The sequence below is a fragment of the Sceloporus occidentalis genome, unplaced genomic scaffold (assembly GCF_023333645.1).
Source record: "Sceloporus occidentalis isolate IW3139 unplaced genomic scaffold, rSceOcc1.0.p SCAF_1, whole genome shotgun sequence".
Lineage (NCBI taxonomy): Eukaryota > Metazoa > Chordata > Lepidosauria > Squamata > Phrynosomatidae > Sceloporus > Sceloporus occidentalis.
In genome coordinates this window covers 121,049,529-121,068,251 of record NW_028316981.1, presented here as the reverse complement: position 1 = coordinate 121,068,251, position 18,723 = coordinate 121,049,529, and the positions used below count along the sequence as shown (strand labels likewise).

At 40.2% G+C, this 18,723-nt stretch overlaps 1 protein-coding gene across 4 annotated transcripts in view; it reads left to right on the top strand.

Moving 5' to 3' along the window:
- LOC149322051 (protein shisa-6-like) overlaps window positions 1-18,723 on the top strand; it is a 404,892-nt gene that overhangs the window by 6,346 nt on the left and 379,823 nt on the right. For all 4 annotated transcript variants that reach the window (XM_089533833.1, XM_089533825.1, XM_089533807.1 and 1 more), the window contains one exon: window positions 14,185-14,345. In XM_089533833.1, coding sequence (XP_089389959.1) covers window positions 14,185-14,345 — 161 coding nt within the window. The remainder of the gene's footprint in view (window positions 1-14,184; window positions 14,346-18,723) is intronic.

Sequence of the window (18,723 nt, the reverse complement as noted above, 5' to 3'; positions counted from 1 at the left end):
TATTTCTAGCTTTGTAACAGCATGCAATTTAATCTATTCTATATTATATTCAATATAATGTCTGAAATGCCAGACAAGGGATGAGTTAGAGTTTTGAATTAAGTATAGCAAAAAAAACTGTTAAACAAAACAAATATTTATTTATTATGGAAGATAGCATTTCAGATATAAAATACCATTGTAATTATTAGAGCAGTTTCTTCTGAATTTTAAGCAGATAAGTTAAATAGCTGAAACATAAGTATGTACTTCAGCCCCAACTGTTACAGGCAAAAATACTCGTATTGTCATAACAGGTGGCATCACACTTTTTCTCTTCTCTAAAATCTGTTATGATTCCTTACTTAAATTATCTTAGAATACTTTATTAAACATCAAGGATACCACAACATTGAAGCTTTAGACAAGTGTCTTTAGCAAGGGTATTTTACAAGTCTCTTTCTGTTTGTTATATGTATATGGATTGTGTATGCTATGATGCATAGCATGAAGATCCCTTTCTAGCCCGCAGTATTGTAATTGAGTATCCTGGTCAGTCTTTCCCCAGATGGTCCCCTACATGAAATGATCATGATTGGAAGTATATTCTTATATTAAGGCACATAGCCTTGCAATGATCTTGCCTAAATAAATGATTTGTACTGTTTCTGTCTATTATGCATGGTAGTTTAAATTGTGAGACTTCAGCTTTGACCAGATCATTTTAAACAGAATTTATCCCTATCAGAATCAGTTATTTTCTCTCTCTCTCTCTCTCTCTCTCTCATTCTCTGTCTCTGAGAGAGAGAGAAAGAGAGAAAGAACAAGAGAGAGAGAAGGAAACAGAGTGTGATTTAAATCAGATGTGTTTCTTTCTGCATTTTGATGCGCAAACAAAAACATTCATCAAATGTAACTGTTCTCTTCAGTCTCACCATACTCCAGTGGTGCTTAGAAGAAAGGGTGCAATACATATTTATACTGATATGGAAGTGGATGGAATGTGTGGCGCTTTGGCTCTCTTCATACTTCATGAATTTCCCTGAAATGAACCACCTTTATTTTATGCTTTCCTAAAAGTTAGTATTTCATCTTTGAGTGCTCATCATCTAGTATTATCAAGATGACACTGTTATTTTTTTTCTGTTGCACTTACTGTCATACTGGCTGTCTTGGCCATGTTGGTGGGTGCTCCTGAAACTCCCCCAAAACTACATTTCTTTTGTCCCATGAAATATATTTTTTCACTTTGAAATAGTTTTTGTCAGTACCATTGACAATCTATGTGATTATGTCTTAAACAGAATATCCCTATCTGCACTTTTAGCAATAGTGTTGGCAATGGGATATCTGACATCATACACGCTGTAGATGAAGATTTCTTACATATTGTATTTGCTGGAGCCAACAGTTTAGTTGTGGCCTCAAGGGAAGCCACCACCCAAAATAAGTACACTGCTCAATATTCAAACAACTTGCTTGGTGCACTTAGAACCATGTGGGTTCTTCTTCCACCAATTGTATTGGCACCATTGCAAACCTACAGCCATGATACGTCATTTCTATGGTAAACTTGTTGAGGTATAGTCTCTGTTGACTTGCAGAGGTGCTATTTCTCTAAGCCAGGCCTTATAATGTTTAGCTCTCTGCTCAATGAGTCATGGGCTAAATGATAACACCATCTGACCTGAAGAGGAGATTTTGGAAATTTAGGCCCAGAACAGATGAGCCAAATGCGCCATGCTGGTGCCGATTTTAGGGTTAGGGACCGCGCACCAACCACACACTCCCTAACCCTAGCACGGACTGGCAGCGTAGTAATGGCTGCATCCCGTGTACACAGGCACTGCTTTGCGACGTAAGCGCCGTGCAGCATCTGTACGGCACCGCACGTCGTTTATGCACTCACAACGTCACTACAGCACCGTAAAAAGAAGCCAGAAATAGTGGGTTCTTTCTACTCTGGAGGGAAGCTGCACAGTTTGGCGGCTGTGGCTTCCCTCCGGAGGGAAATAGGACTGCCGTTAGGGATCTTAATTTTCTAAGTATCTTAATTTTTTCTCTATTACCTCCAACTGTAATTGGAGATGAAACAGAAAAGAAAATATTCACTGCCTGCAGACACTGGCCATTTATTTCATTTTCTGCAAGTGTTAGGAATGTGACCCTAGTTTGCTAAATGTGTACTACCCACACCATCACGCTCTACTGAGATAATTTTACTTGCCAGCTGTGTTTTCATCTTTGTCACTAAAATGTCATACTGTCTTAGTACTGTCTTGCCTTCTGTTTTACTGATGGGCCTGATAGTCTTTGTGCCATCTTTACCAAGCTCACTTACCTTAGTCTGACATCTATACCAGGAAAGATTCTAGAGCAGCTCATTAAAAAGAGAGTCTGTGAACATCTAGAAAGCAATGCCATAATCTCAAAAAGTCAAGACAGGTGTCAGAGAAAAAACGTGATCTCTTTTTTTGATAAAATTACCAGCCTGTTAGATGAAGGGAATGCTGTGGGATATAGTATATCTTGATTTCAGTAAGGCCTTTGACAAAGTTCCCCATGACATTCTTGCAAACAAGCTTGTAAAATGTGGGCTAGACAAGGCAACTGTTACATGGATTTGTAATTGGTTGACCGGCTGAAGCCAAAGGGTGCTCAACAATGGCTCCTTTTCATCCTGGAGAGAAGTGACCAGTGGGGTCCCACAGGGCTCTGTCCTGGGCCCAGTGCTATTCAACATCTTTATCAATGACTTGGATGACAGAATTGGGGGTATACTTATCAAATTTGCAGATGACACCAAATTAGGAGGAATAGCTAATACTCCAGAGGACAGGATCAAGATTCAAAATGACCTGAACAGACTAGCAAACTGGGCCAAAGCTAACAAAATGAAATTCAATATGGAGAAATGTAAGGTACTGCACTTAGGGTGAAAAAATGAAATGTACAGATATAGGATGGGTGACACCTGGCTCAACGAGACTACGTATGAAAGGGATCTAGGAGTCCATGTAGACCATAAATTGAACATGAGTCAGCAGTGTGACGCAGCAGCTAAAAAGGCCAATGCAATTTTAGGCTGCATCAATAGAAGTATAGTGTCTAGCTCAAGAGAAGTAATAGTGCCACTCTATTCTGCTTTGGTCAGGCGCCACCTGGAATATTGTGTCCAGTTCTGGGCACCACAATTCAAAAAGGACATTGAGAAACTGGAGCGTGTCCAAAGGAGGGTAACTAAAATGGTGTAGGGTCTGGAAACCATGTCCTATGAGGAACGACTTAAGGAGCTGGGGATGTTTAGCCTGGAGAAGAGAAGGTTAAGAGGTAATATGATAGCCCTGTTTAAATATTTGAAAGGATGTCATATTGAGGAGGGAGCAAGCTTGTTTTCTGCTGCTCCAGAGACCAGGACCTGGAACAATGGATGCAAGCTCCAGGAAAAGAGATTCCACCTCAACATTAGGAGGAACTTCCTGACAGTAAGGGCTGTTCGACAGTGGAACACACTTCCTCAGAGTGTAGTGGAGTCTCCTTCCTTGGAGGTCTTCAAACAGAGGCCGACTGGCCATCTGTCAGGCATGCTTCGATTGAGATTTCCTGCAGGGCAGGGGGTTGGACTGGATGGCCCTTGCAGTCTCTTCCAACTCTACGATTCTATGATTCTGTGATTCTACCTGAGACTCTAATTATGGTCTACATTTTCCATGTGTAAGAGGTTCTACATAAATGGAATTTATGCTCTTGATCTGACATTTTTAGATTTGAGTCAGCCATGCTTTTCCCATCAGTGTATTAATTCCACTCATGTATATGCATAGTACATGAGAAAAATGGTACTTACCCATTAGTGAGAAGTATTCCATTCTAATTTCATTATTAATATTTTTTCCTGAATTTCTTATTTCAGAAAAGTACAGTACAGTACAGTACATAAAACTAGTAATCCATAGCCTTAATGTTACAAGACTGGATTTATTCACAGGTTTTTAAAAGTTTTGTTAACTTGTTAACCTCATTATGATTTTACAGGCTATCTATCTATCTATCTATCTATCTATCTATCTATCCTGGAACCATCCATCAGCCAGACATTGTTTACACAGAGACTTACCTCTTCCACACATATCAGTTGGATTTTGCCATATGATTTTATGTTATACTGCTCTTTCCCTAGTTAGGTCCTTAATTCTGTCCTCTCACTCCACTAAATGACTAAAATCCCATACATGCTAATCTGCATGAGCAGATGTGTGAATTTGTGTAGTTTCTGGCTTTATATCAGGCATGGTCTGTTTCTGAGAAATAAAGCTGGCTCTCTCTGTGTTCAACTTCAGATGAGCCATTCCAAGGTGGCTTGAATGATTTTGTTGTTTTCCTACATAACTGAAAAGAATGGGAATACCTCCAAAAATTCATCTCTATATTTTCCAACTGTATGATGTCCTGATAGTGAAGAGAGTGAAGTCTTGCTTTCATTACATTTTGTAAATAGAAACCAATTCCTGAGTACAAAATATACACTGGCAGTATCATTCAGGGAAGAAAAAGACTTGCAGAAATAGTAGGTTTTGCCAGTATGCATGGCAGTGGGGCTGGACACCTTCCTAGTCGCTGCTCAGTTTATTTTACAGGGAAAAGCTGCTATTTCTACATATATACACCACTAAACAGAAGGTGCCAAGCATCTTTCTTCTATTGATAACTGAACTTCAAAGTGTCAAAACATGACACAGGTATGGTATATGTACAATTTTGGGTGCCAGTTTTCAGGCTTGTATCTCTACCGGAGAGGCAACTGCTCTTTGGTGTGATGTTCCAGTGGTTGTCATACCTTGGTCTTCCTTCCTTTCTAGTCCCTTTGTAAAGAGACAGTGGATCTTTATTGTTTATTATGATCCATGAATGTGAGTAATCTGAGTGTTTGAATGTGCAGCCCACTCTCTCGGCATGTACATTGTGAACCACCAACGTGCGCTCTCACCGACAGCCGTAAGCAGGATGCAAGAGTACACAGATAGATTCAGAAACCAACTCATGCATGTAGAACTATAAAGCTGGAAACTTACACCAAAATGAGTTGGCAGTCAATGGCAATCATTGTCAGCCTAACAATCGCTCAACGCCTCCACCCTCATACAGCTTTTTATATTAGGCCATTGTTCCCAATAACCCCTTGCTGTGCAGTCCTTCCTCAGAGAATCTATATAAAGCCAAAGGAAGGGATGAGTATAATAGATCCATCCATGTTTTTATATTGAGGGAGCAGTGGGTGGAGTAGATAGAAAAAATTAGCATTAAGGTACAGTGCTGCACTGCATAAATATGTGCTTTCTGTGCTTTTTGTGGCATGATATGCAATAGTTTTCAGTACCGCCTGGATGAAGAGCAGCATATATATGATGTAAGCTACGTCCTGTTTGATGGAGGCCTGCCTGTTTGGATAGTGCTGTGACCTCCTAGTGGTACTCAGGCTGTAGTCTGAAGAGAGGTTCCAGACTGTCCAGTGAATGGCAGACAGTTCAGCAGAATCCTGACTTACTGCTCCTCCCCCCGCCCTGCATGTCCCAAGGGAGACTCATTCTTTCAGGTGAACTGCCCTGTTGTCAGCATAAATAATCTCTGACAGCCTCTTGCCTCTGGCCAGGCAGCATAGAAAAGTGAGCAGAGAAGCCACTATTGCCTCTGAAGGCCTTGCTGATTTTCTGCAAGATCCCCTTCCCACCAGACAGCCTAATGGCAAAACAGTAGTTTGAATGAAAGGGGTTTGTTTCACTTCAATGAGAGTTTAGTTTGAAATGAGGTAATCTGGAATATCTTGTCATTTGCCCCCTCCATCATCTACTTGCTTGTTTGTTTCCTGAATTCCTGCTCCAAAGGAAGCTGTGTCCTAATAGAGCAATTAATGGATGCACACTATGGATCCAGACAGAAAGACAGACTAATCATCACACTTTCACTTGTAAAACACAGTTTACCAGTGATTGGCACTTTCCCCCCATGTGTTAAATATGCAGTGTATATAGTCGTGGCTGACATTGCTACTCTCATTATTCTGCTCATTTATTTTTGCAGTGCACAGAAAGTCTCTCATGTACTGTTTTTAAATGATTTTGTTGTTGTTGTTGTTGTTGTGTGCCTTCAAGTCATTTCCAACTTATGGCAGCCCTAAGGCAAACATATTACTGGGTTTTCTTGGCAAGATTTCAGAATGAGTTTGCTTTTGCCTTCATCTGAGGCTGAGAAAGTGTGACTTGGTCAAGGTCATCCAGTGGGTTTCCATGGCTGAGCAGGGACCTGAACTTTGGTTTCTAGAGTTGGAGTTCAGCGCTTGAACCACTATACCATGCTGGCAGTTTTATATTATCTTATTTCCTTAATCACAGTTGTTCTAAGTTCTGTAGATGTATCAGTACATTTTTGTAGGTGAATCTACATAAACTACAGGTAGTTCAGGTATCCTTTGTTTTTGGTTATATTTATCATTAGTTTTTCCATCAAAATTTTAAAAGCTGTTTACAGAACAGATCAAATTCTTCAGGGGGAAGGTATAAAGAACAGAGAATTCTCAGTACCCCCTACAAATCCCCCATGGTTATTCTATCACAGTTAAACTGTGTTACAATTGATATATAAATTTGGGGATCTGTGTTCATATGACTTGAAACAGGCTATTTAATTTAAACAGTTAATGAATCAGGTTTTGCTTCAGGGATAGCTGTCACAGGGGTCACAATCACATATTCTGCTGTTTACTGTAACTTACCCAGGTTTGAGTGTCTCTCCCATAGAATTTCTTGATGATGGCCATATAATTCTCAGTGAGTTCAAAGGCAGCATTTTCACCAGTTTGTTGTTTATGGAGTGAGCCAGTGTGATATAGTGGTTTCGGCACTGGACTATGATTCTGGATCCTTTCAAATCCTGGTGTAGCCATGTAAACCTTCCTTCTGAGGTCGCTAAAATGAGTACACAGCTTGTTGGGGGCAATTAACTTACACGTTTTAACCACATAGAGAATTCTGAGTTAGGTATGAAGCAGTATAGAAATGTAACCGCTATTGCTATTACTATTGCTAGACCCACTAGGTGACCTTGGGTAAGTCACACTCTCTCATCCTCAGAAGATGGCAATGGAAAACCCTCTCAGAAGAAACTTGCCAAGAAAACACAGTGATAGGTTTGTCTTAGGGTCCCCATGAGTTGGAAACAACAACAACAACAATAACAACAACAGTAGCTATCAATGGAAGACGAATGTCCCTGTAGGGCATTCTAACCAAGCATTCTCTGTTGCACTATGACTCAAGTCAACTCACTACATAGACAGTTGTGTAGGTGCACAGTTAGCTTCAATCCTGTTATCAGAATTCAGCTCTTGATGATCTTACTCAAAATTGGATGTGTCACAGTGAGCCATCATCTGACGATATGACTGTGATTCTATGCCAGCCTGGCTCTCCCATCTGCTCAGGTAGGTGAACATCCTCTTAGGCAAGATTTGTTTTTCTGATCTAAGATGTATTATTGGCACAAAACACCTTTCTTACTGTGTCATATTCTGCCCAGGCCTACAGCCCTTCTGAAAGTGAGTAGGATGCCTTTGGCTCCTTTTGAGATCAGGTTGGCAAGATCAAGCCTCTTATATTTGTCTTCCATTCCCATTGTTCCTGCTGGCAGCTGAGAAACATCCAATTGAAATGTCATGTGTTGCGTGTGTGATAGAACAGTCATCTCCATCAAATGCACAAGGGAAAAGGTGCCTTCTCTTTTTTTTCTTTTTTTGAAGTGGCTCTCAAACAATATTGTTTTAATTAGAAAACAGCTAATCATCTAGAGCGGGGGTTGCAGTGGTGGTTTTATCTTAATGCCAAATGATACAAACTTAGGAAGGAAGTGGCATAGGGACAGTGCTTCGTAACTAGAGAATGAGACTGTTCAGTTTGATAAGACATCCCAGTGGCTGAGTAAGCCTTAATCACAGTTGAGTTCATAAATGTGAATTCTTCTGACACCAGTGCTGTGCTCCCCAGCCCAATTTGAAGAGTGTGCATGGCTTCAGTTCACATTTCAAAATAAAATGCATGCATACTGCAGATCTAGCTCCCTTTCTGAAGCAGAAAGTCAGAAGATGCAGATGAAGTAACAAGCATTACAAGGAGAGTGCTTCAACAAACGGCAAGCAGATGTTATTTCCCTGAATTTGGCTTCTCACCCTGTTTTCTTGCTTTACCAGGTCTGTTACCTTTGGTTGCCCACAAGTTGTACATATTGCTTGACTCACCAATCTTCAGTCTTTGTTGTTATGCACTCCACTGTGTGGAGCGGCGTGTAACATCAGAGTGCCCTGGGGGGGAGCTGAGTTGGGTGTGCATCGTTAGGATGCTAAGTCCCGACTTTGTCCCCAGGCCGGCCTTTCAGGCCGGGCTGTACAGGGTCAAAGTCTCAAAGGTGCTTCAAGATCTCTTTGCATACATGGTTTATTGTGACAGGAATGAGCGTAGACTTCCTTCAGATCCATAGGCTTCCACCCCCCCCACACACTCGTTTCTTCTAGCATGGTTCTTAGCAGGAGATCAGAAGCTTCAATTTCCAGTTTAGATTAATAAGAATTTAATTTGCTATCCAAACCCATGGCTTGACGTTGTCTTGTTTCCAAACAAACTAGTTTAAAATTATCCAATGTGGAAGCAGAAACTTCTAAATTTTCACCATGTGGAGGGTGGGAGAGGGTAGGGGAGCCTACAAGCCCAGCAAAAGGTCAGATTCCTTCCTGTCATGATTACCTATGGCTTATTGTGATGTCTAAATGCTATGACAGCTACTGTGTCAGATCCTTATGCGCAGGTTTCTCTGTACAGATGCATTTATGGATAGGGATTGCTGGATGAGTTTTCAAGAGTTTGGGGGCAGTTTTAAAAATTATTACTATTTTTTATTATTTTTCTAAATTCATTTTTGTGGCCAAAATTAATTTGGCAAAAACAAATTTTGTGCAAAACCTAATGTATTTGTGTGTAAAACTGTATTTTGCACAAAATACATTTTTTGTGCAAAAAAAGTATTTTCCTCACCAAAATATTGTTTGTTTTTTGCAAAAATTGTGGAGGATTACTAGGGAATGATTGACTATTTTCTCAGTGGGATATCTTAATATACCAGAACATCCTTTCTTGCTGAAGGTGAAAAGATATGTGAATATTCATTTCATTCCGCTTTAGGATATGAAACATGAAATTCACTTTCCTTATCAGTGATAATGTATGCTAACATATCCATTACATTTGTAATTTTTATTAACAAAATAAAGACAAGCTGTCTAGGAAGAAGGAATAGGATGACTCAATGTACAATTGAAACACTAATATGGTACTTTTAAAACTGGAAATGGCATGAAGATGCACTGGAGCATGACACTACTTTTTTGTTTTCACCTGCTTGGATCCTCTTATGGATAGTAAACTATCCCCAGGAGATGACTTCTGAATTGTTGTTCAGAGCCTGCATCTTTCATCCAAGATTCTTTTAAAAACTCTTTCAACAAAAATATAATTGCAGTACAATATTTAGTAGAAATCCTGAGCAATAAAGTGGTAAGAGTGGAGGAATAAGACATATTATTTATTGTGCTCCAGCGTCTGATCAGCAGCCATTTCACACCTTCAGGTCGTCTTTTTGTATTTATTTATTTTGGCATTGCCAATAATATGTGTTATTTTACAGATATTTCTTAATCCCATAGTAGAGCCTAAATAACTAGAGACTATTCCTGTCAGACACCTAGACACTGGGCATAGAGTCATAAAGACTTAGCCTGACAAATCAACAAACACACATGCTCTTGTCTTATTTTGGCCTTTGTGCAAAAGTCCAACAAGCTCTAATCAAACTTAGGAACATATTCTCCAGGCCATATAGGATAGACAGATGGACAGAGTGATGTTCATGCTATGAGGGGAAGGTGTACAGAGTTTACTATTTAAAGCTGAAAATCAGGTCAGAAGAATATTCCAACTTTGGAAGGGGAAAACATGCCATTTTTAATGAAAGGAAGTAAAATCCAGAGTTCTACCAATTGATCTATTGGTCCAGGCATTGACAGAAGCATTGCTGGTATTTATTATTTGTTAAAGGCAACTTTAGCTCATGCATTGGCATAGTTCAGAAAAAGAACACTCAGAGGCTAAAACAAGGATAGGAACCACTAGTCCACAGCTCTGATATGACCCCTGGGGTCTCCCTTTTGACTATTCAAGCAACAGTTCTGGCCTCAGCCCTTTCTCCTGCCTCAGTGCTGAGAGAGGGACAAAGATGTGTCTCCAATCTGCTGCAAGCTTCTTTCAGTCTTGTGGCTGAGGAAGACAAGTTAATGGAATTTGTATATCTGTGTGTATTGTATGCATGTGTAGAAATGTGTGCATGAAAGATAAAATGTGTGGGAAGTGCATGCCAGCAAAAGCTCCGACCACTTTTAGCAATGGCCCTGCCCACTGCTTGTATGCTGTCCCCTATGTTGTAGCCTGGGATTGGTTTGGTCCTTGGGCCAAAAATATGTTCCTATCCTTGCTCTAAAACATTAACTAATGAAAATCACAAAATGAGATGGGGGGGGGGGGGGGGACAATGTAATTGACACTATTCACACCTTGGGCAATATTTAATGGCTGTCTGAACCATTGCACAACCAGTCCACTGCACACTTACTTGCATGGAGAGCCCTGGTAGATCACAGTGAAACTTATTGCTGGTTGAGTGTGCATGGGCTTGATCTACCTGATTCTGTGTTTGGTGGATGGGGAGGGAAGTGAGATGAGATAGATAGGTTCTTTACTAGCTGTTGAACATGGGTAGCAGTCAGGTTCTTTGCTTTTTGAAATCCTGCCTAGATTTGATATTTCATTGTACTGTATGTTTCTTTACTTTTCTTTTTAATGAAAAATAGCCAGCATGGTGTAGTGATTTGAGCATTGGACTGCAACTCTGGAGATGAGAGATCTTGTAGCACCTTTGAAACTAACTAAAGAAAGACGTTTGCAGGATGAGCTTTCGTAGACTTAAGTCTGCTTCCAGAGTTTGAATCCTTACTCAGCCATGGAAACCTGCTGAATGACTATGGGCAAGTCACACACTCTCAGCCTCAGAAAACCTTATGATAGGTTCATCTTAGGATTGCCATAAGTTGGAAATGACTTGAAGGCACACAGTGATAACAACAACAAAGCTTTGGAAAAGTTAAAGTAAGGAATGGAACAGTGGTAGGATTAGGGATTCTTAACATTCCCCTTTGTGCTGTCTGTGTCTCCACCAAATGAACCTTCTAAACCATTTTTTTCTCCCTGTCACCACCTTTTCTTTTTACAGGTTTTAAAGCGGTTTGAGGATCATTTTGCATAGAGAAATGGTGGGGGGGGGGGGAGCCTATCTGCCTGAGGGCTGCTTTTCATTTTAAAAAAATAGCTGGGGGAAGGAAAGACACAAAACTCGATGTCATGCATAGTTTGGCCCTGTGGATCTAACGTCTCGTGGGGATATTTCTAATTAAACTTTTCTACTTCTGGGAAATGTGCCCTATCAAATATGGATACTTATAAATAAATATACGATGTAGCTCAGCATGGTGCAGATGCAAGATGTAATTTTCAATTTGCCTCCAGGTTCTGCAACATTTATTCCTTTAAAGCCAAAATCTCAAATTTGGGGCAGAATCTTTCTCCCACCTCTGTTTTTAGTGTCTGTGGTATGACTTCCCCCTTGTGCCAGTAACTTTTAAAAGCTGTTTTTCCTATTGGAGATGAGAAAAGGGTGAGACCAATTCATAAGTAGGGAGAACTGGCCTCTTAAGAATCACATAAAAGAAGAAATGCATAACCAGAAAAAGGGACTGTATGCTAATTTGGATAAAATTTGCACATGCTGTGTTTGTGTTTGCACCCACACATGTGTGTTTAGAAATCATTCTATAATTTAAATAAAAATACAGTTCACTTTACTAATGTTACAGATTGTGACCAACTGACAGCAAGATCATGAAATCCATTTTAAGCAGGTTATGGGTTTTTCCAATTTATTTTTTTAAGAGGAAAAAACTTGTTTAGACTGAGAAATGACTTGTTTAAACTAATTTTCATCATCTGGTGATCATGGAACCATGATAGAGTCTTTCATTTTATGATGTTTCTGTGATCATGCTATCAGTTTGTCAACTGTTTGTTGTTAACTGTCCTTGGGTCGACTTTGACTCATGACAATCCCATGAATGAGACATCTCCAAAAATCTCTGTCCTCTGCCTCTCTGTTCAGGTCCTTAGGGCTCAGTTCTGGGTCTCCTTGATTGAGTCTAACCATCTGGTGTGCAGTCTTTCTCTCTTTCTATTGCCTTCCATCTTTCCTAGCATCATTGTATTTTCAAATGATTCATTTTTCTTTATGATGTGGTCAATGTACAACAGCCTCAGTTTAGTCATCTTAGCCACCAGGAAGAGTTCAGGCTTGATCTCTTCTAGAACCCATTTGTTTGTCTTCTTGGCCATGCACAGCACCCTCAGCACTCTTCTCCAGCACCACATCAAATTTTCTTTATATCGGCTTTCCTCACTGTCCTGCTCTCACATCTGTACAAGGTGATGGAGAATAAGTGGCTTGGATGATCCTCATTTAATGTTCAGAGCTATAGCTTTACATTTTGTAATCTAATCCAGTTGTTTAATAGGTACCCTTACCATGCTTAGTCTTTTCCTGATTTCTTTTCTGCTGTCTCCGTTTAGATCAATATTTGAACCAAGGTATGAGAACTCTTTGACTATTTTCTTGTTGTCTAGGATGAATTCTTGTAGATTTTCTGTGGTTGTTGTTGTTATTTTATGTTCAGCATTAATTCAACTTTGCTCCTTGGCCTTCTTCAGTAATTACTCCAGGTCTTTGTTTCTGGTAGTAATTTTGTGTCATCTACATATCTCAAGTTATTAATATTCCTTCCTCCACTCCTCCTACCTCCTTCACTCTTCCTGTCATATCTTGTATATTAAAAAATAACAATCCACATACAATAGTTGTTTGAAAGAAAACCAAAGGATTTTGCCTACTGAAATGAACATGAAATGACATAGGTTCTGATGGTACAAATTTTTATTTTAGAATCCTCACAGTAGTTTCATTCAATTCTGCTTCACTTACACCCATCTGTCCTACTATACACAGGTCCCAGCACTGTAGAACATGCCCTATTGGAAATATATTTATTTTAACATTTGAAGCAATCAGCTATTTTTCTTATATTTATTTCTAGCACACCAGTGAGCAGGGTGCTCAGCAAATGCTGAGAGATTTTTTTGGTTCCTGCTATTGATACCTTATTCATTTATGCATTTAGCTAGTGTTGGGAGAAGCAGGATGATTTACAGTCCGGAACTTCTCTGGCAGTGAAATGCTGTGTTCTTACCATAAACTTATAGGCAGCAACAATCATGTATTGAGGAATGTGGTTGTTTCCTAGCCTTGCATTGGAAGCACAGTGCCTCTAGGTTTGTTCCCCACTGCCCACCCCTTTCCCCTACTTGACAGAACAGAACTCATCATATTGTGTTGGTGTTCCAAGCTAAACTCTCCTGCCCTCTTGATTTGCCATGGGAAAACTTTGTAGATTTTGATTACACTTGTAAAGCAATCCATGCCTTTTCTTTCATTCTTGTTCTGTGGGGTCTTAAAATTCTCCATGATGAAATAATGTTCAGGTATCCATTAAACAGCTCACTGTGGGAAGTGTCTTGATGCTTTTTAGTGCTGCAAGTAGTTTTTAATCTAGATTATTTTTCCCCATAGAAAACATGGGCTATATCTCACTTGTTATAACTCATGTCCTCACCAGATAATGTTGGTGGGGTTTTCTTTTTTCTTTCTGCTTAAAACCAGTCCATGAAAACGGATGCATTGTGAAAGGAGAAGAGAATAGTTATCAAAAGTTAAATATTATTGTTTCAGTCCAAAAGATAACCTTTTAAAGATTTGGAACTGGTGAGTCTGGATGCTAAACTCTGGGAATGGACCGTTGCCAAGCCAAAAAGATCATTCTGGGAATTTTGTTACCATCCAGCTTCTCCTTTCTTTGTCTGCTTTCACCCTATCCTGTCCCATCTTCATTTCACCTGGTGTACATCCATATACACAAGAAAAGAAATGTTGACTCCTTTTCTTCTTCTTTTTCAGGGCTCTTGCTGATATCCTCCGACAGCAGGGACCAATCCCCATAGCACACTGTGAAAGAGAGACTATCTCAGCTATCGATACCTCCCCCAAAGACAACACACCAATACGAACGTCCTCAAAAAACCACTACACACCAGTGCGCGCCTCCAAGAGCAACCCAGGTAAGCACTACACTTCTTCACTACTCATATAGATATACTCAAGTGTTGCTTTGTGGAAAACAAGTCACAGCAGAGCAAGAGAGTATCATTGGCATTATAGTAATTTATTGCAATATCTGACGATTCCAAGAAGAAACTACTGTGGTTTGCATTTCCAGGACTAGTTGTAATAATGACAGATGATTTGGCTGAAATGCCACAACGGCTTGCTGATGAATGGTTGTTTTTTTTTAAAGTATTCTGACTATATACAGCAAGTATGGACTACAATTTGGTATAGCAGAAAAGAAATTAAAGAAATGAAACACAAGAGACAAACCAGTGAAACATCCCTACAATACTTAGGTGGGAACATAATGAGTTAAGTACTGACACAGACATCTGGTCAAAAGGTATGACCCAAATCCTCATCCCAGGCACTGCCTGAATGCTATCTTCACTACCCACCTCTTGGGAAATGACACACTTTGCATTCTCCATTGAAAGAACTGTTACAGTCATAAAGGAACACTCTCTGTAGAGCAAGATGCCCCAGTTCAGTCACAAGTGATTGAGTGTGACACAGGAGTCATTGGGTAAAATTCCTCCCCACATACACAGATATTCTTTGGGAGGTCAGAGCAGGTAATCCCAAAAGGGTAATAGCTTTGTGAGAAGATGAGACAGTCCAGGTCTTTTGGAGAGTCCAGTGCAACCTCCAGATTCCCAGGTCTGGGTGTTGTGCGTCTCACCAAACTTATTTCAGTAACATTGACTCTCTCAATCTTATGGACCGGGGGGGCTTGAGGGATCTAGCATCTGTTTGTCGGAAAAGAGAGGGCAGTTGTCATTTATAGAAGCTGCAACTATATTTTGTATTAAATACACATGTATTTAAACCCAAATGGTTGCTTTTAGGAAAACGCAGCTTTGAGTGAGGAAGATTTTTCAGCAGTAAAATAGCAGAAGGACATAGTGATGGGCCCTTTCCCACCTGGCATTTTAATGCTGCACTACCACCCCTTAAATTCTCCTTCTAGTTTTAAATGAGCTGCAAACCTATTTGTGAAGGCCTTTGTGGGTGTAGCTGTGGAGAGAGGCAGGACTGCTGTGTAAGATGGTGATGACAGGAATGGTTAAGTCCACTGGGTAAACCCTGTTCATACACTAGAAACCGATCCCCTGTTGAACTTGCTATATAGAAAAAGCTGGCACTGGGATTAAAAATAAAAGCATTTGTACAAAATGTGTAGTCTGGCTAAATGGGCTGGAAGTCTCTCAACGATCGCAATAGCTAGATGGAGCTGCTGGATACTGAACAGGAGCTGGGAGATGGGCACTGCAAATGGAAATAAAATGAGGTGAGGGCTGCAGGTCTGAATGAGGTGAAATACATTGCTGTGTAAAAGAGGGGAAATCCTTGGAAGAAGAAAGTGGAAAAGGTAGAGACATTTAAGTTAACAAACTCCTCTAATGGGGGTGGCATCTTCATTGGAATGAAACTGATAGAGTGTCATGGGCAGAGAGCTGGCAGGAAAGTGTGACATTCAGAGGAACACATCGTGACTTCTTTCCTGAGTTGAGAGAAAGCACTGGCAAGCTTCTGTGGCCCTGGTGCTGGTTTGAAATCCCCACTCTTGCATCAAATTCTTCCTGCATGTGGAAAGCTTCACAGCACATAGAAGGCTTTGAAAGTAACCTTCCATTTGACCTCTAAGCTTTCCAGAAGCAGAGAGCATTTTCAAACAAGAAGAGCCTTGTTAGTTCGTACCAAAGCATTCTGCTTCTTCAAGTGGCCACCTCCAAGAAGCAGGTAATCGGAGCTTGAAGCTGACAGTCCTTTCCAGGTGCTCCTCTAGGAAATCATATTTACTAGCATACTGCCTACTATACCAATGTGGTATAGTGGTTTGAATGTTGGATTATCACTCTGGAGATCAGGGTTCAGTTTTCCTGCTCAAGCATAAAACCCACTGGTCAAGTCACACTCTCTCAACCTCAGAGGATGGCAGTGACAAACCCCCTCTGAAGAAACTTGCCAAGAAAACCCTGTGATAGGTTTACCTAAGGGTTGCCATAAGTAAAAAAAATGACTCCAAGGCGCACAACAGCAGCAACCACACTGTCCAATCCCTTTTAAAATAAGCAAAGACATACATACAGTATGTTCTAAGGTGGAATAGAGGGATAATTTGACACTGTCCCTGGATGTTTGTTCAGAGATTTACTTCTCACATATTAAATTTCACATGAGGGGGAGAGAACAACCATGCTTGCTGGCTTCACTTCCACCACTGTGGTCCTGTTGGCCCTGCCCCCAGGCAGTGCATGACAGTCTGAAGAGCTAATCCAGATGTAGATTAGGCCTTCTGATCACACATGGTTCTATAATATATGAAGGGTCAACACATGTAGAGTAAGCTTCCCTCTTCATTTGTTCCCCTCTAGTGTGTGGATGACAAGAAGTGGCATGAAGCCAGAAGTAGGTCCAGCAAAAATTACCCCATTCCCTGCATGATGTCATTGCAATTGACCATAATTAGTATAAGTATAACTGAAATTGCAAGAAGTGTAAACAGGGCTTATATTATGTTTAATTTCAGGATAGTAGAAATGTTAAGAATTTACCTGAATATGGATTACTTGCTGGAGTGGCTGAGACAGATTTAAAGAAAGGACTGCCTGGTCAATGGATGACTACAGTGAGAGAACACTGAGACATGGATTTATATGTGTTTTCAGCAGAGTTTTGAAAAGTTATTTTCAGTCACTAGCTATGGGGATTCTGGGATCTGTTGTCCAAAAATAACCTTCCCATGTGCTGGTTCTAAGAAAGTGGAATACCCTCCAGTATTTCACAGATGAAAACCAGAGCCTATGTGGTCAAACAACATCAGAGTGTAATTGAGATGGCAAAGGTTTTTAATGAAGACTACAACAGTTTGCTATTCCCAGAGCCTACTAGGCTCCTCTCCTCTCCCCCCTCCTGAATTAATTAAGTGCAAAATAAGCTGAGGAAGAGGAGAGGGAAACTGGGACATTTTAAAAGCAGTTGAAAAAGGGGAAACAGTAGAACCATGCCTTATGAGGAGAGACTTAGGGAGATGGGTATGTTTAGCTTGGAGAAGAGAAGATTAAGAGGTGATATGATAGCCCTGTTTAAATATTTGAAGGGATGTCTTATTGAGGATAGGGCAAGCTTGTTTTCTGCTGTTCTAGAGAATAGGACCCGGAACAATGGATGCAAGCTACAGGAAAAGAGATTCCACCTCAACATTAGGAGGAACTTCCTGACAGTAAGAGCTGTTTGGCAGTGGAACACACTCCCTCAGAGTGTGATGGAGTCTCCTTCTTTGGAGGTCTTTAAACAGAGGCTGGATGGCCATTTGTAAAGGGTGGTTTGATTGTGAGGTCCTTCATGGCAGGGGAATTGGACTGGATGGCCCTTGTGGTCTCTTTGAAGTGATTCTATGATTAATTGGGACTGACTCTATCAAGGATGGTACAGTTAGAGGGTATGAGACCAAGAATCTATAAGTAAGCAGTTTAAGAAATGATTTCAAGATCAATAATTCTAGTTGTACTCCTCCCCTTCCTAATATGTCAGGCAGGTCAAAGAAGTGGTTAGTATCACAAGAAGGGCACTTTAGTAATACCACAATGATATTTAGCTTGTATGTTGGAATTAATAGCTTTTTTCACACGTGCAAACTCATTACCCTGTGACTGCAGTATTGGGTGGTACTCAAATTCATTAATTAGTTTTTACTAATCCTGAGCCAAGCAGAACCTACATATTGCTTCAAAGCACTGCATGTCCTTTATTTATTCAGTGGTGGGTGAAACCTGGACATGTTTGAAAGTAAAAGGTCTCAGATTCCTACTTAGAAAGCGCGGGTGGTGGTCGTGGTGGTATTGTAGTGAAGGCTGTTTGAAAGGAAGACCAACTTAGTTCAGTCTAACAAAAATGAAGAAAGGGAAGATTAGTGCAGATTATCTGGAGGATTTTTAAATGGCAGCAAGCTAGTAAATTTTCAGGAGTTCTGGGCTTCAGCTCTCAATTGATAATGTGTCACTTCTCTGAACCTTCTGCATAGAATGAAGCTATGTTTAAAGTGAGATTCTTCATTCATTTTCAGAGTTCACAGCATGTTAGGAAGATGTGATTGCTGGAACTATTGTTTTAGTTTGTCAATGACAGCAGCTGTGAAACAAAAGGAAAGGAGATGTGTACAGATTAGGAATTCTGCAAATATCTGTGATTTTTGCTTCCCAGTGCAAAAAATTACGTATTTGCCAATATGGATAAGTGTTCTAAATAAAGCAATAGTTTTCTCAATGATTACTCTGGATCTGAGTAAGAGAGAGAGAGAGAATGAATGAATGAATGAATGAACGA